At 45.4% G+C, this 25,727-nt stretch overlaps 2 protein-coding genes across 8 annotated transcripts; one reads left to right on the plus strand and one right to left on the minus strand.

The window, feature by feature from the left end:
• Window positions 1-566: 566 nt before the first annotated feature.
• Window positions 567-7,314, plus strand: STAR (steroidogenic acute regulatory protein). The gene is made up of 7 exons (XM_073325256.2): window positions 567-1,023; window positions 2,312-2,425; window positions 2,807-2,934; window positions 3,028-3,186; window positions 3,886-4,070; window positions 5,480-5,573; window positions 5,898-7,314. Exons 1-7 carry the CDS (start codon window positions 960-962, stop codon window positions 6,003-6,005), a joined length of 852 nt encoding a protein of 283 aa, XP_073181357.1. The 5' UTR covers window positions 567-959; the 3' UTR covers window positions 6,006-7,314.
• ASH2L (ASH2 like, histone lysine methyltransferase complex subunit) lies at window positions 3,720-24,105 on the minus strand. 7 transcript variants are annotated; one of them, XR_012156315.2, is made up of 17 exons: window positions 23,942-24,104; window positions 20,599-20,744; window positions 18,786-18,874; window positions 18,234-18,328; window positions 17,892-17,987; window positions 17,570-17,665; window positions 16,356-16,431; window positions 15,280-15,297; window positions 13,641-13,734; window positions 12,914-13,131; window positions 12,557-12,724; window positions 11,759-11,952; window positions 11,045-11,137; window positions 10,442-10,540; window positions 9,673-9,732; window positions 8,165-8,391; window positions 3,720-4,380 (listed from the first exon to the last, which is right to left on the minus strand). XR_012156315.2 is itself a non-coding variant. In XM_073325246.2 (17 exons), the coding sequence occupies exons 1-17, from the start codon at window positions 24,061-24,063 to the stop codon at window positions 8,284-8,286; spliced, it is 1,842 nt and encodes a 613-aa protein (XP_073181347.1). In that variant the 5' UTR covers window positions 24,064-24,103; the 3' UTR covers window positions 6,573-8,283. The 7 variants fall into 7 exon arrangements, 5 of the variants coding, with proteins under 5 accessions (XP_073181347.1, XP_073181344.1, XP_073181348.1 ...); XR_012156316.2 differs by lacking the exon at window positions 3,720-4,380 and adding an exon at window positions 4,665-5,208; XM_073325246.2 differs by lacking the exon at window positions 3,720-4,380 and adding an exon at window positions 22,924-22,993 and having other exon boundaries at window positions 6,573-8,391; window positions 23,942-24,103.
• Between the last annotated feature and the right edge of the window lie 1,622 nt (window positions 24,106-25,727).

Below are 25,727 nucleotides of genomic sequence, written 5' to 3' on the forward strand. Positions count from 1 at the left end.
CCCAAGGCTAGTGACTCCACTGGCTTTCTGAGGCTGCTTCTCCCCCCCAGCACCTTCTTTAAAAATCATGTTTTCAAAGTTAAAGGACGCTTCCACCAGCCCTGCCTGTTACAACTAGATCTGTGTTTGCAAATCCATGCAACTCGTTCCTTAGGGCACCGGTGCTCCATTCAGTTACCCTGGCCTGGCACTCCCGGGCCCCTCTACAATAGCCAGACAGTGCCTGTGAGCTACTCGCCAAACGGTGAGCTACTCTTCACCTGTGCTAGGTGAAGGCAGGTTCCATTGCCAACCCCCGGAGCCATCCAGTGCCCTTCCCTGTGACCCCCCCACACCCACTGATCCAGGGCTACGGAGCAGCTCATGCCATGTATGACAGTCTCTGGGTCCTAGCTGGCCAATCATGGGGGAGAAAAACAACCCTGCTTGGGGCGAACTGCAGTGTCTAAGTCGTGGTGACCATGTCTAACTATCACTGCACTGTTTGGTCCCTCCCTGGGAGACGGCCGCTCTCACAGTGTGCTGGACACCTGCATTTGGGTGGCGCCAGGCTATCGGTACTCATAGTTCAGCAGGGTCTCCAAGCACTGGCCTGCTGGCGGCCTTTGCTTTGGGACTAGGTCCAGCTAACTATGCTCAGCCGTCGCTCTGGAGAGAGAACGTCTGGTTGGCTGCAGAGAGTTAACGTAGCCAAGGGAGGATATGTCTGTTCCCTTAATCAGCTTTGCCTCTTGTAACGCTGCCCACATGACAGATGCATGAGAAGGGTTTGGCCTTGGCCCCCCGCAGGCCTGGGTAAGTGATGTCTTTTCTTATCTCTCTGCTGACTAACCAGCATCCTTCAGCGGGAGTATTTAAGGCTGTGAGTGAGGAGAGCTGCAGCAGAGAAGCGCTAGTCCAGCAGAGGCAGCCCTGGAGACACTGACGCTGGAAGCCTGAGCTGCAACCAGAAAAGAAAAATGCTGCCAGCAACTTTCAAACTGTGTGCCGGGATCTCCTATAGGCATCTGCGCAACATGACCGGTGAGGGGGGTGTGCAGCTGTCACTGGGGCAGCAGCTGCCTTAGGAGCTGGGCTGGGGGCGGCTGGCTTGAAGGCCCCATTGCTGTGGATTCAAAGTGCCTCATTTCTTGCTCCTTAGTAGTGATGTTTATTTCTATTACGGTTACTCTGTCTGCGACACCTGATTGCCCCAAGCACTGGGCAGCAAGAGGCACCCCTGCTCTGTGCCCTGCTCACCACCCAGGAAGCCAGCAGGGATCACTGGGGGAATTCTCTGCTGTGTGTTACGCAGCTCAGACCCTCAGCTGGTGTAAATTGTCGTAGTTCCCTTGGAGTTAAAGGTCTGTCCCATGTCCCCAGTGGTTCCAGCTGGCCTTAAAATCTATTCACCTCTCCCATTTTTGCTGCCAGGAGACTCTTTCCAGCTCAACGGGGGAAGGGTATGCCTGTTTCTGAATGCAGAACAGTCCTCTGTTTCCATGGAGGCTGTTATTTATAGTGCCATAAATGTACCTATGTATAGATAAAACATTCTCCCTGCCTTGAAGAGCTCACATGGAAAGGACTTAAGATTATCCACTCCAATGCTAACCATTGGCTCTCTTTTCCAAACTGCTGGAGAGAGAGAGAAAAACTTCCAACAGACTCTTCTTGGCTTCTGGATGTCTCGGTTTCTGCTGGACCTAGGGATCAGTTTGAGGTCTAGATTACACATTTCTTTGGCAAAAGTCATTCTGCAGGCTTGGCAGAAGTCTGCCTCCCTTCTGCTTGGTGTGGTGGTGCACACACTGCTCTCCAATCCCAGCATGCTGTATAGGCAGAGTTTCTAAAACAGCTTCTAGTCTCAGTGTAAAGTGAATTTTCCGCTATGGTGAACTGCTGGATTCTAGAGCGCCCCCCCCCAAGGATGTGATTAGTCCCCCTTCCCCATGTTTTGCACGTCCTAGGCTCCACATATGGTCCCCAACTACAATTGTGACTCTGTTGGGAAAGGGCCTACATTGATTTTCTTTTAAAAGACCACCACGCTTGCAGAAATCCAAAGCAAACCAAATGTAGCTGCTGTATACACATGCTGCTGCTTCAACTGGGTGTGGATGATGATAAACCTTCTTTCTGTAGATGTACTGACCCAGCCGGTGATGATGGAAAGTAAATAAAACTAAAAGAAGGATCAGCATGGGCCTGATGGGAGGAAATTGGCCAGGAACAGCTTTATCTTCAGGCAGGGTCACAAACAGTGAAGCATGAAAAGTAAACTGTGAAGTTCGTAGCTCTTTTCACTTCTATCTTACCCTCTCATTTCAAGGCTTGAGGAGGCAGGCTGCTGTTGCCATCAGCCAGGAACTGAATAAACTCGCCTTTGCTGGCCCTGGTCCCAGTAAATGGATCAACCAAGTTCGCAGGAGGAGCTCCTTACTTAGTAAGTACCATAGTCTTACCATAGTCAAATGTACAGTGACAAGCAAAGGGGGTGATCCAAGCCTGATAGACTTGCACCTGGCTCCAGTGGGAGCAGGATTGAGGCCCAAGTCCTTTAAGAGGCTGCAGCTGTGGTATAGACTCAGACCTGCTGATGCATATAGAAATGCACAGCCTATGCTGCAAAATCTAAATACAGAAAGATAGCAGGAAACTAGCATCACTCCTAAGCCCCCCAGCACCGGTGCTGAACTGGAAAGGTTACTTAGTTCAGCTAAGTATTCGGTCCTGTGTACTGCAGTGGTGATTTGGTGAGAGGACAGAGCTGCAACCAGCACTGTATAAATGCCCAAGTAAAACCCTCTACTCCAACCCCTTTCAGGCTCCAGGTTGGAGGAGAAGCCGTTCAGTGAAGTGGAGATGTCCTACATTAAACAGGGAGAGGAAGCCCTTCAGAAATCGCTCAGCATCCTCGGGGAACAGGATGGCTGGAAAACTGAGACCATAGCGGTACAATTTCTGACTTGTGGTGATTTCTGACTTGTCCTTTTTCAACTGCACCTACTGGGAATACTAACTCTTTGGGGCTTTGACTTCCTGTAGGGGAATGGGGACAAAGTGCTGAGCAAGATGCTCCCAGACGTTGGGAAGGTATTTCGGCTAGAGGTGGTTGTGGACCAGCCCTTGAACTCTGTGTATGATGAGTTGGTGGAAAGAATGGAGCAGATGGGAGACTGGAATCCAAGCATCAAGGAAATCAAGGTGAGAGACTCAACTGCATGCGTTCTCCGAAGAGGGAGGAATGCTTGCTTTGGCCCCGATGCAGCCAAGGACTTAAGCACATGCTTTGCTGAAGAGGGGCCTTTATGATTAAGCAGTAAAATAAAGGGGTTTTCTACTATATATTTTAAAGAGAGAAACCTCTAATGTGCCCAAAGGGGTAAATACAGCTGGCCCGAAGGGTGTTCCAGCCTTTGAATGCCAGCTCCAAGCTTAAGCCGTTATCTTGGCTCCGCTGTGCAGCTGATAGGCAATAGCCACAAGGTGTCAGCAAAGGGGAGAAGTCCAGTTCTTTATCTCAGCAACATGTTTCCAGGTGGAGGTTATGGAATCTTATTGCAAGGGGGTGGGTGTCCTTTATCTACTGAAGTGGTAACAGTGGTGGCCTGCTGCCTGACTGACTGCCACATCTCACACAGCACAGCTTGCTCCTAGAGCGCTGAATACCGAAATCCATTTCCCCCCTCAGTGTTGCAGGACTGCAGAGCCAATGAGGTAGACCTAGCAGGCTGTGGTTGGGGGAGGCACAGAACTTTATTAAATGCATTGCACGATTCCTAGTACAGGGAGCCCGAGAGAGAAGTGTGGCACAGACACACACCACGACCCACGGGCTATTGAATGTGTAAACAGCCCCGTTACGCTGGCTCTGCCTAACGTTGTGTAACTGTCACCCTCCAGATTCTCCAGAAGATTGGGAAAGATACCGTGATAACCCATGAGACTGCTGCGGCCACGCCTGGCAATGTGGTGGGACCACGGGACTTCGTCAGCGTGCGGTGTTCTAGAAGACGTGGCTCAACGTGTGTCCTGGCAGGGATGGCCACAAACTATGGAGCGATGCCAGAACAGAAGGGATTTATAAGGTAGGGAAGCCTCCAGCTGTTGTCTTGCTTTACAAACCTGGAGCCAAAGCTACAGTAGTTGGACAGCCAGGAAAGGGCACATCTGCACAGCGTGGGGGAGGCGCCATTCCCAGCTCGGGTGCACATAGCAGTGTGGCCGCAGCTGCCCGAGTACGGTGCCGGGGGGTGGCTAACCCAAGAGGCCATGGCCTGGTTGCTGTTTGGAAGTAACAGCTTGAGCAGAGCTAGCCCATGGACGTCTGCCAGTCTGGGAGCTGCTGATGTACCAAAGTACAGAGGCTCCTGCTACCAGCCTGGGGTGGGAGGAGGGCTGTAAAAGAGGCGAGTATGTTAGTTTGGAGTCCTGCCTATTTTATACATTTCAAGCTTGCTTGAGCTGTTATCTTGTCCCATTAGCAAGTCCCTGCTATCACTGGGGCCTCAGGCAGTGGTCAAACCTCATGTTCTCCCCAAGGACTGAAATCCTGTAGTCTGTAGCATGCCGTTTCCCCAGTCCTCCCTTAACTGGCTCTTGGCATTCACCAAACAACCAGGACTAAAGGGCTAGACTCTGGCAATCTCTCCTGTGGCTACTAGGCCACACTGCTTTTCCCATTCTCTGGTTTATCCCACTTAGGCCAGCTAACCCGGGTTCTACTGTACAGGTATCTAGGTGATGCTCTAGCCTGCCCTCCTATGTACCTCAACCCACCTCCTGGGGCCTCCTGGCCTTACGTGCCACGAAACAGGAGGCTCTTCACAGCCAGAAGAGACTATTAAATCATCTAGTCTGACCTCCTGCATAGTACACGCTATTAAATTTCACCTAATGTCCCTTTACTAAGCTCAAAGCCCCTACAGCATTTCACTCTTCAGTGGCAGAGAACTGATCTGATATCTCATCCCCATTACCAACAAAGATTCAAATGTGTAAAATAGGCAGGACTCTAAGGTCCCCCAGCCCCTGCCCCTTTTTGACTGGTACTGTCTCTCTCTCCTCTAGTAAATGCACCCTTCTTTCTCAACACTCATTCTAGGCTGTAGGCAACTTTTAAATTTAACTCCAGGAAGGAGCATGGGGGTAGCAGCCAGGCTTGGCACAAGTACTCATTACACACCTCCATTAAGCAGATATAGTCTTCAAAGTTCTTTATTTAACCTGAATTTTAAAAAAAATTGGCAGTCAAGGGCTAGAGAGACTTAAATCAGCAGAAAGACTCGTGGCCAAGTCCTGCTACCTGGCCTTGTGCCATGGGAAATTTCTGGCTGCTGGGAGCACGCTGAAGCATCTTCTAGGGCTCTGTAGCAAACTCCAGCCTGAGAGGTGAGGTATTGCCACCCTCCTGCCTTTAAAACTGACTCTCACACATTTGGATGGTAAATCATTTGTCCCTAGTTTCCTAATGCAATGTTTTCCTGCCCTTCTCCAGAGCTGAGAACGGTCCCACCTGTATGGTTCTCCATCCACTGCCTGAAAATCCTTCACAGACCAAGTTAACCTGGCTACTCAGCATTGACCTAAAGGTAAGTGCTCATACGGAACCTCATTCAAACAGTATAAATGAGTCCTCTCAAGGGGGTGGTTGTCTAAGGTCAGGAAATTAGGAGCAGCTGCTTAACTTCTTGAAATGAAATTCTCCTGATTGAAGTCATTCCCCGTGTGGGTCAGGTGAAAACTATTTCATAGTTCCAGCTCTTTCCAACCAGAAAAGTGGTTCATGTTTCATCCCAATCCACTTGTCAATCTCATTGCAACTTAAGATGCAAGGTTGGCTCCCTCCAACCCCCTACTCCTTAGGCTCAGTAAATACCTCTGCTTTAACACATGCCTGCTCTCTTCTTTTTCAGGGCTGGCTGCCTAAGACGATAATCAACCAAGTCCTTTCCCAGACCCAGGTGGACTTTGCCAACCACCTGCGCAAGCGCTTGGCTACTCCAACTGCTGTCAGCTGCTGAACCCTCAAGAACTATTAACCTTCAGCAACAGCCAGAAGCCTATCTGATGCTTAGATTTCGCCTCAGAGGTGATTATCCTGTGTAGTGTTACCTGAGACATGCTTTGGGGCTTTTCTGGGGTAAATGAATGGGTTAAGGTTTCTAATGCTGCATTGAGTTTGCTGGGCTCCCTTCTTAGCTGAACATATCAGACTTGGTGGTGTAGGCAGCCACTTCAAAATCCCCCAGAAGGTGTGTTTGACTGAAAAGGCTACTGCTCTGTGCTCTGCAACAGCTTGTGATAGTTTCACAGCGAAACTACTTCTGATCAAACAGGGGCTGGATGTCGAGAGCTCCAGGTTAACCCTTGCTGTACAGGAACACACTTTTTAGCTTTAAGATCAGAAGTGAGTTATAGGGTTAATACATAACTCAAGGCATCTTGCAATATCCAAAAAATCAATCCCTGTGCAGATCCTATTATTGAATTGTTAGTGCAAAGGGAGATTTGCCAATTTATACCAAGCTAGCTTTGTTTAATTTAAATGTGCCAATGTAAGTTACTTTGCTGCTCTTTTCTGTCAGCGAACTCTAAGCAGCCCTGGTCTGTTGGGTACAAATTTAGCATGTACTTACACAGCCCCCTCTGAAAGTGGGCAGGAATAACTTGTCTTAGTTTTGAATAGGCTGGATAGTGTCTGATTTGATTTCTCATAAGACATTTTATACAGTTAACATCGTAGGACAGTGCATCTTTGTAAGCTTACACTTTTACCTAAGAACCCAATACACCAGCATTCATTTTGCACTCAGTGGAATTCAGCTGTAGGAAGTTAATTTATAAAGCCAGTTTGCAGGTATTTATTTTTCATGCATAATGGACTATTTAATATTTATTCTCTGACCATGGAGCTCTAAGCAAGTTTATTTTAGGGGGTGGGGGTTCCTTATCCAGTAGGGAAATCTTAAGCAATGCTTGACTTCCCTAGAACCAACCAGTTCCTGTACCCTGCTGAGATAAGACTGTTGCTATGCAGAACTCTGCAAATATTTCAGTGTAATTCTGTAGTAGCCTAATGTACTGACTCAGTTTAAATAATCCACTTTGATGTAAGATGTATAGATACTTTTAAAATATATAGCTGAAAAAGATTAAAATTCTTGCCTGGCTCTCTTTATCCAGACCACAGAGTGCAAATGTAACAACTTCATACAAAGCCTTACTCTCCATTATTAGTAGTGTGAGTGGGAAAAAGAGACTTGTCTTATATGTGCTGCTAGGCACCAAGACAAACCACTGTGATTAGAGACACACTCCTCCAGGACAAGGTAGTGTTTTACAGGCACTGGATAACTAACTTATCTAAATATGCTTGAAAGCCTGGGCCCTGGAATTTCATCTTAACTTAGCTTGCTCTCTCTCTCTACCCACAACAAAATAAACCTTTAGATGGTTTGTTAGTGCCATAAGGCCTGAAAAGTAGCTTACAGCTGCTGTTGGTCTCTGCAAGTCAAACCTTAACTTACATCAGGTAAGCACAGTTCTAGTGAATAGCCCCTGCAGTATACATTTAAACTCAGCTGCCCAGTTCTTAGGACTAAGTGAAAGTGCACTCTGACTCACTCCTATACAGGATAAGGCTGGTGCACTGTTTCCTACAATGCCTGGAGAAAGGGGGGTCAAGCTAAGAGCACATCACATATGCTACTCTGGCTAAGGAGGTTTGTTAAGTCTTTAGCCATAAAACAGACAAAAGATGTAACAAGCTTGGGGAACGTTTATTTTAAACTGGTTGCCAGTTAATATAAAAATCACAATCTCTCCCCCATAACTTTAGTTTTGGTACAACAAGATCCCTTTGTATGGAAGCTGTTTACAGTTTTAAAAATCCTTAACACAGTTTAGTATAAGCATCTGTGTTGAAGGTATTTGGCTACAACTGCTCAATTGAAATGTATGATGAAGCAGGGCTGTATGGCTATTGCCCACTCCTGGTGCAGTGACTAATCTGGATATTAAATGCAGTTGTGATACAATCAAATACTCACTCCAGTAACTTGTTAAAAATACAGTTAGCTGAAAACTCCAGAAGACACCACTGAGTAGCACAATACAGGTTGGGTTTTCAAAATATAGCGTACACCTACCACTACCAATAACCCAAGCCCTCTATAAATACCTGCCAGTTAGGTAGCAGCTGAGCCTGGTTCATCCGTTACAAAGTAGTGATGTTCCAATTCTCTAGAAATAAACCATGTCTGTCCAGTGTTTAAGAAATCTGTATATACAGCATCTCCTCTAGGGCTCCCACGGTGGGCTTCGTCTTCCATCAACTTCGGTCTCCACATGATACAGGACATCTGCCAATGTGTGCTCTACAACAGCACCCCAGCCCATGTCACTTAGCTGTCGGGAAGGGGAAGAGACGAGATTACAGCAGCCCTGCTTTAATTACTTGGGGTGCAGGGCACAGCTTAGCACTGTGCTGTTTTCTATCACTTCTCTGATGGGAAATGGGTTAACTTCAGTATAAAGACTCCTAACTTCTGTCACACAACTCTTTGTGTATATAGCAATGGGCACAACTGCCTTCAAGGAACATTTTCTGCTAAATATACCCTATGGAAAAGGCAATAATCCTTAAACTACCAGTGTCTTACACTAAGCAATGAAATCCACATCCAGGGCTTTCACCCACTCTAATCTAGCTCATCCATCTGTTTTAATACCTGTTAAGAGTTCTTTAGACCAATTCCTTAAGATTTATTGGAAAAAGCACTTAAATCCCCCACCACACAATAAGGTTGGCAAGCGTACGCTCTTTTCAAAGTAGAGAGCTGGTGGACAAAGGAAAGTTCAAGGAATACCTGATGCAATACCTTCCATTTGTGACCGGGGTCATACTTTCACCGATGGAACACTGGAGTTGACATGCTCTCTGAAGCATCGCCTTAGAGGCAAAATGCCGCTTTCTACCTTCCCCAATATTTTTAGATGCAACCTTAACATTTGAAGACATTGGTCTGATCCAGTCTGGCAATTCCTAGGGCAGTTTAGTCTAGATGCTTCAATATAAGGGACTGGAGGCAGATGTGGGATAATGTGACCATGTTTTTTGAAAGATATACTCTAGTTCAAAAAAGAAGTAATTCATGTTAACCAAGTAAATGTCCAATCCCTCTTTGGATTTTTCTAACTTGCTCTCAATAGAGTCAGAAGTAGGAGTCTGCAATACAGGGTAATGGGAAAAATTTTAGATTTTTTCCCCCTAATTTTTACTTCCAGTAAATATTTGAGGTGAAGAGTGCCTTGTTTTAGGAACTGCACTTCGAGCACATAGTCTAAGGTTGCACATGTAAACTACAGGGAAATAATTAGCAGGATCCATCAAGTACCTCAAACTAACATGGTGCTTTTGGACTTTTAAAACCCAGTGTATATTTCCCCTCAACAAAATGTTGCTCAAATACACACCTTGGTAATGTAGCTGTCCTAATGAAGTTAGCAGAAAGTTACTATTAATGCCTCCTTGCCACCCTCCAAAAGAGAGCCAGGTGACAACTGAGTGGTCCACTCATAATCTTAAGCTCTCTTGCTGACAGAATGGAGGTACAAAAGTTGAATTTAAACCCTATACCATGTTAACAGCACAAGAAAAAGCAGATGTAGTTATGAATTAGTACTTACGGGACGGTAAGTGATATCTCTTGGAGGGTATTTGAAGTACGGTCCAAAGTTTACTGAAACCTGTGACAGGGAGATAGATCTATTTAGCATCAGATGGATGTGCACAACAGGAAGCAAAGTAATACTAAAAAACAGAAAGAAAAGGAGGACTTGTGGCACCTTAGAGACTAACCAATTTATTTGAGCATGAGCTTTCGTGAGCTACAGCTCACTTCATCGGATGCTCACGAAAGCTTATGCTCAAATAAATTGGTCTCTAAGGTGCCACAAGTCCTCCTTTTCTTTTTGCGAATACAGACTAACACAGCTGTTACTCTGAAACTAAAAAACAGATAGCAAGGGAAATTGCTCACTCAGCATTTAACAGGCTGGGTGGTTTTAGGTGACATGGAAAGCTAGGATCTCACTCACCACAGGTAAATGCTTTGCTTCAGCTTTATGGAGATTAGTGATGTAACAGAACTAAAGTTAAGAGCAGCTTCAAGTGGAGTCTCTTTATACATCTACTTGCAGCCCACAGTAGGCAGATGAGCTACTGCAAGAGTGCTCTGAAAACACTAGGCCCACATCACTGGAATAATCTTAGTTCTGTTTGACTCCTCCCCGAATGCACGTTCAGAATGTACACTGGTATAGGTGGGGACCCTTTTTGTTGTGTTTGCACATTGCCTAGTTCAATGCGGTTCTGCTCCATGACTGGACTTCCTACACACTACTGCAACACAAATAATTCACTTTCTGCCCCCCGAGCACCACAACCTGTACCTACCGTGCAGCCCTTATACAAAGAAATGGCCGGGAAATAAACACCTTCAAAAATCTCTTTAAAGGCAACTCCTTGGCTGACACCATTTTTATAGAAGATTATCTGCAAAACGGAAACAGTAACGGAATCAAGAGGTGTTCATGCTTTACTGACTAGCCCTACATTATTTGTAGCCGCCCTCCCCCAATTTGTTGTCTTATGCATTTAGGCTTTATGCTCTGTTAGCAACTCTCTCTTTGCTTCATTTTGCAAGATGCTTTGTCCATTTGTGACTGAAAAATAAGTTAGTCTAAAGTCTTGCATTCCACAAAACATAACTAGCTGCAGTGTTATTACAGGTCAAAGAAGGTGTAACCCAAGCTGCATTGCTTGCTTATTCAAGTCTATTGCTTGCTTATTCAAGTCTATGTAAGCCTAACAGAGACCATCCAACTTGACATCTTTGTAAAACTGTGTGATAAGATTCAAATAAATGAACACCAAGAATCTTAAGTGAAAATCTGCCAAGGACTGTACAGTGAACCTGTTCAAGAGATTGGTGGTGCTCTATGGATTTCTAAAGTGTCTGGGCTCAAGTTTCCACCCCACTCCAGACATCCAACTTACTTGGCTTCCAGGAGTTTGCTTTAGGCTTTTCTCTGCTTTATCCACAAAGTCCTTCTCTTCAAAATACAAGTAACTTTTGAACTTGATCAAAGCCTAAAAAAGGTAAGCAACAGATCCAGGTCTGCAAGACATTCACACCATTACTTTTAGTAATATTCTAATTAATGGTAGACAGATGCGATAGGACTGGTTAGTACACAAGCCCCTGGCAACTGGAGACCCAGATATAACAAACGTCAGATCACCAATGACAAATGAGGCTCCATTAAGTATGGAATAAGAATTCTGAACTAGTCCCCTTGGCAGCATTTCTGTAGATTGGCACATTCATGGAACCAAGACACTGATGTGCCTTACTGAATAACTGGGAGGTAGTCAAGCTCATCTGACCCTCGCTTGTAGCATCTGGAATTGAGGTAAGGACTGTTGTAAGGCATTTGGGGCTTTTAAAACTAGTCCTCCAGACCTTCACACCATGCTACTTCCTTAGTCAGTGGTAAGAGTTAACACATCATTATTTGCCTCCCATTCAGTTAGAGGGATGCTGGTTCATCATAGAGCCTGGGCAACTGCAAGACTGAGGTTTGGACAAGCCCATTTTCCACTGTGGGTTACTGCATATTCAAGTGTCGGGCCCCGTTTAGCATAGCCAAGGTCTGGTATAGTTAAACAAATTGAGACCAGCTAGGCACAGCCTAGAGGAATCCAGCTTACCTTATCTTTATAGGTATCAGGCAGTGACTTTGCAGTCTCTGTGTCTTCAGGAAGACTGATATAAAAACCCAGTACATCTCCTTGCCCATAGCCAGCTGAATAGTGTTTGCCTATGGACTGATGAAACTTTGTTCCCTTCTTGCTGCGCCAGGAGTAACTGAACTTGTCATAGCCTAGGGGAGCCTGAAGGTTCCCTGTAGAAAACCAGAGGTCAGCCCTGGAAGCACCAGACCCTTTTCTTCAGGACCTTGCATGAAAGTAACTGTTTCTACAAGCAGCTCGGGTTACCAGGCACTAACATCTAATCGTACGAGACATTTTTTCCATCCAGGCTACATATTTCTATGGGTTTCAGTGCAAAGTTTTCCACTTAATACTGAAAATATTTACTTCATAAATATTCACGACACACCTGCTGTTGGCTCTTAAAACTATGGCACGGACTGTTGAACTGGGCTAGGAGGAGTTAATAAACCCTAAATGATTAGCAAGGCCCAGCAAGCAACAGTGAAGCCAAGAATCTGCAGGACTAATCTGTACTCAAGCAGAAAACTAGGTGCTCGGGCACTATGACTCACTACACAATATTGCAAAGGGTTTGCACCAGTCCTGCTCCAATCACATTCTCAGAAAAATACACTTAAGGGTTCTAGCACTTCCGTAACCAATCAACATCGACTTCCCCTCTCGTTAGTACTTGGGCTTATTGTTCAGGGGTCTGAGCTACTCAAAATGCAGGAAATGAAAACAGAAGCAGGAAGCTTTGCTTTGTTAAGGGGTCTTCAGCAATTACTTTACCTAGCGGCTGCGACCAGCCAAGTCTGGCAGCTGTGTCTGGAGGCATCTCATCCACAGATATCTCAAAGTACCAGTCTCCCTTCCGCACCCCATGCGAGGCTCGTACCATAGAGTATCCTTTCTCTCCAATAACGGTCAGTCTGTCATCGGAGATCTTTAGCTGAGGTGCTACAGTAGTTAGAAAGACAGATGCGATTTGTGATTAACAAGCGGGTGAGCAAACCGATCAAAGATTGCGAAGCTCAGTTTAACATCCATGTCTGTTTCCCAGCACAATTATGTCTTGAAGCTTTAGTAACCAAGACAGTGAGGTTACAGAGAAGATCCCTCATGTGGGGAGCTGGCTATCCAGCTTACCTCGGTCATGCAATGCTAGGAGGACTCGTTCATATAGGCATGCTCTGTAGAGATCTCCAGGAATAGGTTTTCCTGCCCAGCAGTCTAGCTCCAGTTTCTCTGGATCAGGCGCATGGGGGTCAGGCTCAGCCAGAATGTAACGATATCCATCTTTATTAAAGGGGTGCTCCAGAGGGTAACCGTGAGGTGGCAGGCGCTGAGCAGAAAACAAGGGGTCACTGGAAGAAGCACAAGGAAAAATGTTAGCATTGACTTCAGCATAATTGGCAGGAACCACACACCCACACGAACAACATTCTAACTTAAGCAAAGCCACCCTTCAAATACTTTCCCCTTCACTGCCTTTTACAGACATGCAGATGACTACACCTTCCCACTGGTGATGATCTTAAGTGGTGCTCAAAGTGACAGTTTCTAAACCAGGTGGGCATATATTCACATACAGGAAGTTTATATTATATGATGGTCTATATCTTAGCGTGAGGACAGATTATATCAAAATGTTAGTTTGAATGGTGGGAGATTAAAGTTTATAACAAGGTTGCACCCTCTTAATTTCCAAATAGCACGTGCAGAACTGCGTCAAAGATGGGAGGCACTTATTCTGTCATTAAGACAGACCATCCTCACAACCCTGGCCGATACAAGAGTGTTCCCTATATTTTCCTGTACTTTGTCCGCCTGCCACTGTTAAGTTATTTCACTTAGCCTGTGTCTTTCTATTTACCTTCTGGTTTTCTTGGCTGTTCCTGTGGTCCCTCCATCTTGCTGTTTGCGTTTTGCTCCTCTTCCTTTCCCACTACCTCCTGCTGGAATGCCCCCTTTGGAGAGAAATTACCACAAATCCACATCAGCTAGTGCTTTATATGCAATGGTTGGTTATAGAAGGAATCTATGAGTGCAGAAACTCCATGTGTGTCACTATCAAATGGCTTCATTAAACAAAAAACATTCAACTTCTATATAGAAGTTTGACACTGACACCATTCAGAGAAAACTAATCTAGCAAAAGAAAATTTATCTTCAGTCTCTAATCAGTTTTAAGAGAAACGTGTGGATAATAAAGTCAGTTTATCAAAACGCATTTAACAAGAGGAAACTCAACAATTTTATTACGTGAATTACAAATCTTTACTTGCCCATAGTTTTCTTTTCAAATGGTATCATTTGTATATTTAGTTTGAGAACAAATGTTGACACACTTTCATGGAAGTTCCAAACACACAAGGACAACGGATTTAATTTGTTTTTGCAGAAGTAACCGCGCTCCCAAAGTTGACTTTTTTCCCATTTTAAGCAGACTGTCAGTTGTCTCAATGATTTACAATATGCCTGCAATACACTTTGACACACAATATCTGCTTCAGCAGTAAGCACTTAACGTTAAGTTCAATATAGAAAATGAAATACACCAAAATGGGGAAAAAAAAAAGCAATAAAAGGTGTTTCTCTGCAGTGTTTCCAAAATTGTTATTGTTTGCAATGTAAATATTAAGAGCAAGGCATTTCATGTTAATATTAATGTCTTCAACACTAGTTTCATCAAACTGCAGGGTAAGACAAAACATTGAACATCTAACACCAGAATTATGCCAAATAGTGTCTAACTCCTTTAATGTATTTGCTAAACCAAATTACTTTGAACCTGTATTGAATATATTTATTATTTAAGTGATAAAATAAATCACATCCTCGGAGGAAAAATATAGCTTACTTACATTACTGACCTAAAAATGAAAGAATACACAATTTTGCTCTACTGCAGTGAAACACGTTTAACAACTGCGTAGTGTACTGTAAGAAGTAGCAAGCTTTTAAATTATCAGCATACCTGTTGCAGTGTAAGGGATTGAGATCTTTGAGGGGATATCATATTCTGCACAAACATGAACTGATCTAAACTGCACTTGTCCGTAGCTATACTGCAGATTACTAACGCCTTCGTTTGTCATAGTAGGTTTATAAATCGCAAAACTAAAGCTACCCTAGCATGTCTGAATTTTACCTGACCAATAGCACAGTGTAAATTTTGTGCTTGTGTTTAATACACCAATTCTTCAGAAGCCAGTTCTTACATTCTGAACTTGAGTTTGGTATCAAATCAAAATTGAATCCTACACAAGAGAACAAATTAAAGTGAAAGACACTTTATATCAGTCATGTGAGGCAGAATATGACAATTTAAAAGCTTCTAACTGCTAAACATTAAAAACTGGAATTACAGTTTCATATTAAATATTACTGCAATCATTTTTAGGACACGCTTTAGATTTTTACTTCACTTTAGCTTCTAAGACAATTGAGCAAAAAGCTTTTCCAAACCACAACAATACTTAAGTTTTAGAAGCTGAAAGGTAAATATTCACCTCCCAAAGAGGCTCCACCTGTAGGGACAGAAGTGGCACCATGTATTTCTCAAATTTTAATAACTAAAGTAAAACATCACCAGTGCATGAAATGGAGACAATATACACTTTAGAGATCTGCAGTGATGGACAGGTGCACAATTTCTTTTTTTTTGGTTTAAAAAGAGAACCACCTCAGGCTGGGCACTAGATAACGCACGTAGGGTTACTGAGAAAGGGTTTAACACCGTGCACAACCAGCAGGTTTTTGGTGGCTAGTTTATATTAGGCAACAGTAAAAAGTCTGCCTCACACACAAACGCTATGTCTACACTTTGAGCTACGGGAGTGACTCCCAACTTGCACAGAAGTTCTCAGGCTAGCTGGAGGAGAGCTAGCGTGGGTATAAATAGTTGTGTAGCCGTGGCAACAAGGGATGCAGCAGTGGAAATACAGACCCACCTGAGCCATGCTGCCACAGCACGAGTACATGTTGGCAAGCAGGCGATCACTCCTCTAGCTCTTAGTATGGACAGAGCCGAAGAGATTACTCCATCGGCGTGGTCATTCCACTAAGAGAGAGAACACTAAGCTGCAAGTGATCGTTACTTGGAAATGTATAATGGAATAAAGCTTCCCAAGTGCTCCTGAAATCTCAGAATGAGGAAAATGGGAAGTTTGTGGGATAATGTTCTGCCACAATTAAACATCAACATTTTGGGGTTGGACAGGGAAAGAGGAAGGCACTTTGTTTTCAGTGATGATATCAGGTTTTAAAACAGCTATCTTACAAGCACGTGTACTACTATGGTATGACCAGCTGTCTAAAAGTGTGATCATCTTACGCATCTGTGATCGGGTAAAGACTAATTGATATCACGACAGAAAAACAAGACAGATTTAAGTTGGCTCAATAAATCCTGGAAATAGCAGTTACAAGACTATTTACATACAGGCCAGTCGGTGTTTAATATTTATTAAGCTGTAAACGTTAAAGTTAATATAATCAAGGGTGTGTTCAGCTGTAGGACTTTAAGAAATGTGAAATATTCCCAAATATTCAGCACATTTTCTTTTAGTAAAATTAAAGAACTTGCCATTTAAGCTTCCACTAGCAGATACAGCATTGCTCTGCTTCTGGTTATCGTACGCTGGACCAATATTAGCAAGGTCCTGAAAAAGAAAAACTCAGTTTAACAATATTACAGATTTATGGGCAGGTTGGTACTTACCACTCATTCTGAGAGCATGTGTCTGGTTCAAATTCTGAGCAAGAAGCTTTTGCTCTTCAGGATTTCCGAGAACTGAAGTGCTACTGAAACTTTAGCAGCATGGCATAAAACAAGTTCAGAGCAGAAGTCTTGCATCTTATACCTTGGGATGATTATGTTTTTTCTAATTTTATAAAAAGGACCCAAACTACACAGCCACAGCCCCCTGTGGGTCAAGCTCTTGCCATTTTTATTTGTGCTAAGAAACTGTCACATAGCATCAGGAAGTTACCAGTCTCTGGGATTGTGTACCATATATTTCATATAAACAGCTAGGCATAAGTTAGTAGAGATTTTAAGCCTTCCTATATTCTAGACACATGCTGGCTGAGGGACAAGCTTTTTAAAAACAGAGGCAAGATTCCTGCCTGCATTTTGAGTGAATCACAACAAAAAGAATGAGGAAAACAACAGGATAGTCTCCATTGCCAAAGGCAGGAGATTACATCATAACGTTACCAGAACAGCATGAAGAAAGGGTATTTTTGATGCCATCAGAGAGTTCAACAAGGGCCATAAAAACAGAGATACCTTTTAAAAGCCCTTGCACACACTAGAAAATAAAGCATTAGCACCCAACAATAGTAGACTATCACGCATCCCTTCCAGAATTATTGCCAAATCATGTAATTGAGGCTGGCCAGGCAGCTAGTGGGTGGAACTCCCAACATTCCCATATTCTTTCCACTTGAATGTTCCTCCAGCAGAGTTGGAACAGCAGCACAGCACAACTGCACAGAATGTGCTAAAGAGGACAAACAATTGGAATTTGTATCAGAAAAGTTAACTAGGTCCCTGGGATTAAATTCCTGGTGGGACTCCAGTTTCTTATTGTGAATACATTGTCAAACAGCAGGCAACATGTATACATTCCAAACGTGTGTACTTAAATGTGCCTTTTTACATTTATAAACACACCTTTATGTACCACAATCTTTGGCAATGCAATACAAAGTCCTAATGCTCAAATGCTCTTAATATTAGTTACACGAGAACCATGGTGCAGAAAGGAGAACTTTCTCCCTGCCTCAATCACGTACCTGATCTAGTAGCCCAAACTTTGGATAATCGTCCTCTGGATCTTTACTACCTGGGTCTGGATGCTCTTTCACCAAGAACACATCCCTTTCTTTACACTGAAATATGGGAGTTAAAAACACCTTCAGAAGACCAAGTCATGCCCAAGAATAACTGTGTAAAATTTACAGTAGATACACACCACAAAGTAAGAAGTCACAGGGACAGTATTAATGTCTGGACTATTTGTCTTGTTCAATTCTAATTATTATTAAATAATACTATCAGAAAGCAGCTCAATCATTAACAAAGATCCTCTGCAAATTTAAACTTTTAGTTACTTACCATTGTTTTTACAATGTTATTTGGCCAAGTCATTTTTCCAGGTCTCTGTCTCGTTGTCATACACTCCCAGTACTTGTCAATAAATGGTATAATATCCTATTTAAAAAAAAAAAAGGTAATAAAATGAGGCCCTAAAACAGTTATATGATAAGAATTAAAATTACTTTATTAAGCCAACCTATCTTTCAACGCCAGATCATACACATTATAACTGACCTATCAGAGCTGGTCAAACTGACAGCTCATACTGTCAATTTTTGTCTGAACTTGTGGATCTAGGCAATTCCCTTTTTATCAAGTCATAACTCACGTTCAGGTGTAACTGTCTAATTATATCTGTACCTTGTCTTTTGAGAACATAGTTTTTGGGTGCTCATCTTGTGTCCTTGACTGCCACGTCAAGTTGGCCAGAGCACTAAGGCACATTTCCTTCAGATCTTAAAAACAAAACAAAAATATACCAGAACCACAGTTACATTCTTGATGAAGGTCAAGTATATTTATATATAACCATAAGGTTGGTAAATACTAAGAACACAGCAGATCTAATCTTAGATGAACTTCCATTAGTTGGCCTCACATCTACAATATCCTGAGTTTTGGAAATGTGGGTGCTAGAGCGAGTTATGTGCTCATAAACAAAAGGAACCTGGGCTGAAGGCAAGAATTCTACCAGCCTAAGAAATTCATTTGCACAATGGCATCCTCCAGGTCTAGAGAAGTCAGCTCTCCAGCACATTGTATTGCAATCAGCACCGCAAATCCTCACCAGACCCACAGATAGACTTTAATCAGCTACAGGACAAAGGTCATGCAGGACCATTCCATCCCCAACAAAGATTCAAAGAGGGGAAGAAAATCAAGCTTTTACAGTAAGTGTTTGTTTTTACTTACTTGCTTGTTTTCTTAGAAAGTATGTGTTCCCACTGTGATGGCAGACATTGCAATGGAAACTGTAGTTGGTCATGAAAGGCAGACATGATCTGTGAAACAGCAAAATCATTTGACACTATCCACAGCTTTTCCATTACATCAGAAAAAGAAAATGATTACTCTCTTTCTGCATTAAAAAAGTCACCCACGCACATTCACAGATGTTTTCATCAGATTTGGTAACTCAGTGTCAGCAACAATGAAAACTATTAAATTCTGGAAAACGTGAATGTGGACTAAATGTCATTTTTCTGTTTTAAGAAGCAGTCCTGAAATTCGGCCACCAAGGTAAGCTGAAAGCAACTCAGGGGCCTTTAACAATGAACCATGGATTAGTCAAGGTACGTCTATAGCTATAGCAAACTTCCCCATAAAACACTAACCAAGCCCATTTTAAAACTAATTTTTATTTAACACACATTAAAGTTACCTTTAAAAAGAAGATTCCTTAGACACCTCAAATATCAAATTGAATTTACTTTCCATTTACAGTGTCTCTATCTTTTTGCTCTTCAGTCAGCAAATATAAACTAGCCGACTCTCTCCTCCCTCCCCTGACCCCTTTTTTAAGTCAGTTTCACATCTCTCATGCAGTAGCTCAAGGCTGCAAATACTTCAAGAGAATGTCTAAATGCAAACAAAGACTTTTCATAGAACTGTAAGAAAAAGATAAATAATCTGTGTTATGTAAAACTGTTGTTTATTATTGTTTACATAGCTCTCAGTGTGCTAGACTGTACACAAACAAAATAGGAAGACAAGGTCTTTTCCCCAGGGAATTTACATTCTAAATATTTCCATTTTTGTTTAAACAAAAACAAAACAAAACTTAGATTTAGCACTTCGTCTACCTGGCAGCATCTTTTCAAAATGTATTGATTTGACTGAGTTTAGGATCTGAATCTTTTAATAAAGAAAATTCTTCACTCCATCACCTTTGCGATGTAACAAAAATGTTCAGAATCTCATGTAATGCCGTACAGTAGAACCCCAGAATTATGAACACCTCGAGAACAGTGATTGTTCATAAATCTGAAATGTTCACAACTCTCAACAAAACATGAAGCTTGTTCTTTCAGAAGTTTACAATTGAACATTGACTTCATACAACTTTGAAACTTTCCTGCAAAAGAAAAATGCTGCTTTTAACCATCTTGAATTTAAAAGTACAGAAACAGTTTCCTTACCTTGTCAAGTCTTTTTTTTTTTTTTTTTTAAACTTTCCCTTTTTTAGTAGTTTATGTTTAACACAGTATTATACAGTATTTGCTTTTTTTCTTTCTGGTCTCTGTAGCCAGATTGTGTACGTCTGGTTCCAAATGAGGCGTGTGGTTGACTGGTCAGTGTGTAACTCTGATGTTCATAACTCTGAGGTTCTACTGTATATGTTATTTTCCTTAGCTCTGCTTCACTGAGCTTTTTAACTTTTTGGAGTCTGTGAGTGCATATGGTTGTTACGTTTGCCTTAACTGGGAATTTCCTTGATTTTTAGTGATTGCACTGATACAAAAATTAGTCCTGAACAACCCTAGCTCTAAGTTAACTGTGCTTTTTGGAGGCCTCCCTCAGCTGGAATCAGAAGCATTTCACAAGTAAGTATACCATTCCTGGGTTGGAGTTTGTTCTTAAAAAACAAACCGCTATTTTACAGAGAAGTTCAATAGAATTTAGAGTAAATTCTGGAAGATACAAAAATACCATGGTGCTGGGGGGGGGGGGGGCGGGCAGAGAAGAACATCTTATAGGCAGAGTACTAAACAGAGTTATAACATACGTAGTATCAATGCCAAAGGTGTCCGCTGTGAACCACTTTGTACAAATCCCGCACTGCAGCTCTATCTCTCCAAGCTGTCGCCCATTCTCTTCATCCACTGAACCCGGCTGAGTGTCCAAGACTTCAGAACTGTCCCCAGCACCTTCCTGCAATCATAACAGCGTTAACAGGTCTGGACTTGATTAAACAGAGCGCCAAGAACAATCCCATGTCAATCAAGTCACGTTTCGTCCATTACAGTCCCCTGTAGAGATTGCTAAAGTTTAAAGGATCAAAAGATTCCTCCTTATTTCTTCAAAAGGCCAATAGTTGAAGTACAACTCTGCTGTGAATGGGTCTGAACTATTGAATGGCATCAGACAACAGAGACAACCACACAAGCTTCTCCATGGAAACAGGTGACAATTTTAGCTGCTGAATCAAGGATTGGCTTTTGCATAGGTGAGCAATATAGCATGGTAAGTTAAGGGAGGGGAGATTTAGAGGTGAATAAAAGCCAAAATGAGAAAATCTCTCTCACTGGACTCAAGGAGTACATGTTTAATTTTTCATATACAGCAATGGCTGCTAAAATGTAACTTTTTGAAATTTCAGTCTGAATTTCTTCACATTGTTCACAGTTCCAGCATTTTCATTCTATCACTAGTCTGAATGCAGCTGTCCCTGAGCCAATATGTAACTTTAGTCTTTCAAGACCTCTGACATTTCATACTTTGCCAGGCCACTGAGAGCTAACTAGTAACATTTTACTGGTGCCTCAGGGAAAATATTTTCTATTTTAAATTATATTTCCCCTTCTCTTGTGCTAATCATCAGCGAATAAAGGCCCATTATACTAGTAAAGACAAAAAAAGTTTTCTTCAAGCATCTTTATGACAGTTTCCTCCCAAAGCAATAGGTGAATCAGGCCAGGTGTACTAAGCTTTTTTTGTTGTTATTAAGTATCAAAAGAACATTTAAAAAAAACAAGTTTTAGGTTTGACCACCAGAGAAAATACATTGGGCAGGATTCTCTGCCACCAGACACTTTGTGTATCTATTTACATCTGGGCAGAGGCTGTAAGATGCTACCAAATAAGAATGCACCACACACACAGGAAATTTATGCCTGCAAACGATTGCAGGCATTTTTTATATTTTTTTGCACTGGCTCAGTCAACACTGGACTCTACAGATAGGGCCCTACCAAATTCACAGCCATGACAAACACATCACGGACTGTGAAATCTGATCTTTTGTGTGCTTTTACCCTATACTATACTATACAGATTTGCTGAGGAAGATCTGCGTTTCTCAAATTGGGGTCCTGACCCAAAAGGTAGTTGCAGGACGGTCGCAGGGTTATTTTTTTTGGGGGGTGGGGAAAAGAGTTGCAGTATTGCCACCCTTACTTCTGCGCTGCCTTCAGAGCAGGGTGTCCAGACAGCAGCGGCTGTTAGCCGGGCACCCAGCTCTGAAGGCAGCACCCTGCCAGCAGCAGCGCAGAAGGAAGGGTGGCAGTCCCGCAACCCGCTCGTACAATAACCTTGTGACACCTCCCTCCCTGAACTCCTTTTTGGATCAGGACCCCTACAATTACAACACCATGAAAATTTCAGATTTAAATAGCTGAAATAATGAAATGTATTATTCTTAAAATTCTATGACCGTGAAATTGACCATAATGAACTGTGAATTTGGTAGGGGCCCTATCTATAGGCAAGGCACAGGCACCTACTAAGTTCTCTATTCTTATTCTGAGCAACCACACAGAAAAATACATACAGATTTCCTTTGGTAGGCCAGGTCTTACACCAGTTGTATAACTTTACTCCCGCTTAGCATAGGTGTTAATGACTCCACAACCTGCCAGGCCTATGTCCAGCCCACGGAAATATTTTGTACTTTACATACAATTGATTCAGTTCATTTGTGGGGCAACCCCACTGCGGTTAATGAAAACACCTCAGGGATAAGTCTAATGTAGCGCATCGGCGTCAGCGCATAGGTGACCCATCTGCATGGTCTGACAGGTTACACACCCAGGCTTTCGGGCACAGAGGCAGGGCAGCTGGAAGGCAGTAGTGAGCCGGATCCAGACTGCAGGGCACACACACGAGCAATGTGCCACGGGCACCACACTGCTACACCTGCTTTGTAACGTGCCAGTGTCTAAAGGCTCCATCAGGGATCAGACTGTCCTCATGCCAGCTGTTGCACAAACAGAGGAAAGAATGGCCCCTGCCCCAAAGGGATTCCCCCAACCCGCTGGGGACCTGGTGCTGGCACCCCACGGCGCTGCCCTCCCAGGCCCCGCAGAGACCCAGGTCAGCAGCACTCACGTACTAGGGGATCCTTCCCATTAGAGGACTCGGTCTCCAGGCCGGCGGTGACATCGACCAGGGTGGTGTCCCCCCTGCACCGGCAGGAGAGAGAGGGTGAGAAGCCCCAGGGGTAACCGTGGAGTGGGGGCCCTCCCCCCTCCCGGGGGAACCGAGGGGCCCCCGCTCCGGGGGGGGCAGCGCCCCGCCCCCTCCCCCTCTCCCGGGGGAACCGAGGGGCCCCCGCTCCGGGGGGGGGCAGCGCCCCGCCCCCTCCCCCTCTCCCGGGGGAACCGAGGGGCCCCCGCTCCGGGGGGGGGCAGCGCCCCGCCCCCTCCCCCTCCCCCGGGGGAACCGAGGGGCCCCCGCTCCGGGGGGGGGCAGCGCCCCGCCCCCTCCCCCTCCCCCGGGGGAACCGAGGGGCCCCCGCTCCGGGGGGGGGCAGCGCCCCGCCCCCTCCCCCTCCCCCGGGGGAACCGAGGGGCCCCCGCTCCGGGGGGGGGCAGCGCCCCGCCCCCTCCCCCGGGGGAACCGAGGGGCCCCCGCTCCGGGGGGGGGCAGCGCCCCGCCCCCTCCCCCTCCCCCGGGGGAACCGAGGGGCCCCCGCTCCGGGGGGGGGCAGCGCCCCGCCCCCTCCCCCTCCCCCTCCCCCGGGGGAACCGAGGGGCCCCCGCTCCGGGGGGGGGCAGCGCCCCGCCCCCTCCCCCTCCCCCGGGGGAACCGAGGGGCCCCCGCTCCGGGGGGGGGCAGCGCCCCGCCCCCTCCCCCGGGGGAACCGAGGGGCCCCCGCTCGGGGGGGGGCAGCGCCCCGCCCCCTCCCCCTCCCCCGGGGGAACCGAGGGGCCCCCGCTCCGGGGGGGGGCAGCGCCCCGCCCCCTCCCCCTCCCCCGGGGGAACCGAGGGGCCCCCGCTCCGGGGGGGGCAGCGCCCCGCCCCCTCCCCCTCTCCCGGGGGAACCGAGGGGCCCCCGCTCCGGGGGGGGGCAGCGCCCCGCCCCCTCCCCCTCCCCCGGGGGAACCGAGGGGCCCCCGCTCCGGCCTCACCCGGTCTCGGAGTCCCCGGCGCCCTGCTCGGGGGGTCCCGGTGGGTCCCCGGCCGGGGCCGCGGCCGCCTCCGCCGCCTCCCCCTCCTCCGGCGCCGCCGCGGTCGCTCCCGCCGCCGCCATCTTCCTCCCGCGCAGTCGCGCCAAACTCACACCTGGGCTCTCGCGAGATTTCCCTCCCCGTCCCGAAAGGGGCGATGGCAGCGCAGCGTCCCACCATGGAGGGGCAGTGACGTCAGCGGGCCTTACCGTGACCTCACCTTGCCACACCATGACATCACCCCACCGCGGCACAGTGACATCACCGTGATGTGCTGTGCCGTGACATCACCAGGCCGTGCAGCGACATCACCTTGCCACACCATGACGTCACCCACTGCAGCACAGTGACATCACTGTGCTGTGCCGTGCTGCGTGCCCCCCCACCGCCGTGCAGTGACTCCCCCGCCTGCGTCGGAGTATCATGGCCCATGATGCTGAAGTCATACTGCTAGGCTGTGACTTCAGCAGGCTCCCAGGAATCTAGGAAAGGCAGGAATCTATCTACCGCTGAAGATAAGCCGTTCTGCCAAAAGGCCAGCTGCTGACCTGAGATTGCTGCAACTCATTGGTTTGTCTCCATTAAAATGCATCAGTATCACTATTACTTTGTCCTGCCTTAGTTTACTTCCCCTCCACCCGCCCCAGTTGCGCCTTTCCTCAAAATAAAGCTTTTAAACTCTGAAGAAGGGAGATGTCTGTCTATCCAGACCTACCACAATGGGGCTTTGATCCTCCATTGGAGGCCTATATCGGGGTTCTCTTTCCGAGCTCCCACAACATGCTATAAAACTCCATGGTCCAGCTGTGCCACAACTGGTTTTCTGCATATAAAAGCCAGGGCTGGTGTTAGGGGTTAGCAAATAGGGCAATTGCCCAGAGACCCACACCACAGGGGACCCTGCAAAACTAACTTGTTCAGGCTTCGGCTTCAGCCCCAGGGGATGGGGCTGAAGCTCGGGGCCGAAGCTCAGGGCCCTGAACCCCATGTGGTGGGGCTTCAGCTTTCTGCCCTGGACCTCAACAGGTCTAATGCTAGCCCTGGTTGGCAGCCCCCGTGAAACCTGCTTGTCGCCCTCCCAGGGGGCCCCCAGACTCCTGGTTGACAACCACTAGCTTATAGGAACTACTTCAATACAGGTAAGGTTTATCTCAGATCATAATCTAATAGAGGGAAGTGGTTCACTAGCCAGTCTCTTGCAGCATAATTACTACTTCTATTGTTTCAGAGTAACAGCCGTGTTAGTCTGTATTCGCAAAAAGAAAAGGAGTACTTGTGGCACCTTAGAGACTAACCAATTTATTTGAGCATGAGCTTTCGTGAGCTACAGCTCACTTCATCGGATGCATACCGTGGAAACTGCAGCAGACCTTATATATACACAGAGAATATGAAACAATACCTCCTCCCACCCCACTGTCCTGCTGGTAATAGCTTAGCATGATAGTCATGATGGGGGCCTTGGAGTGCTACAAATGTCCAATTTACTAAAGATGAATGCCCAATTTACCAAAGAAAACAAGGTCTCCTTGGTATTAGGACCCATCTGCTCCCCTCTATTATATAGCGGTTTGGGGCTCAGACAGACAAAAAGCAGGAAGAAATAGGCCTGTACAGAAGCAAATGCTGTCTTATCATCCCATATGCTTTTGTTATTTAGAGTCTCAGATCAGCTCTTCTATTACTTTGCTTGGTCTCTTTCTCAATTTTACAGTATCACTTATCACCTTGGTATCTGAACACTGAT

The sequence above is a fragment of the Lepidochelys kempii genome, chromosome 26 (assembly GCF_965140285.1).
Source record: "Lepidochelys kempii isolate rLepKem1 chromosome 26, rLepKem1.hap1, whole genome shotgun sequence".
NCBI lineage: Eukaryota > Metazoa > Chordata > Testudines > Cheloniidae > Lepidochelys > Lepidochelys kempii.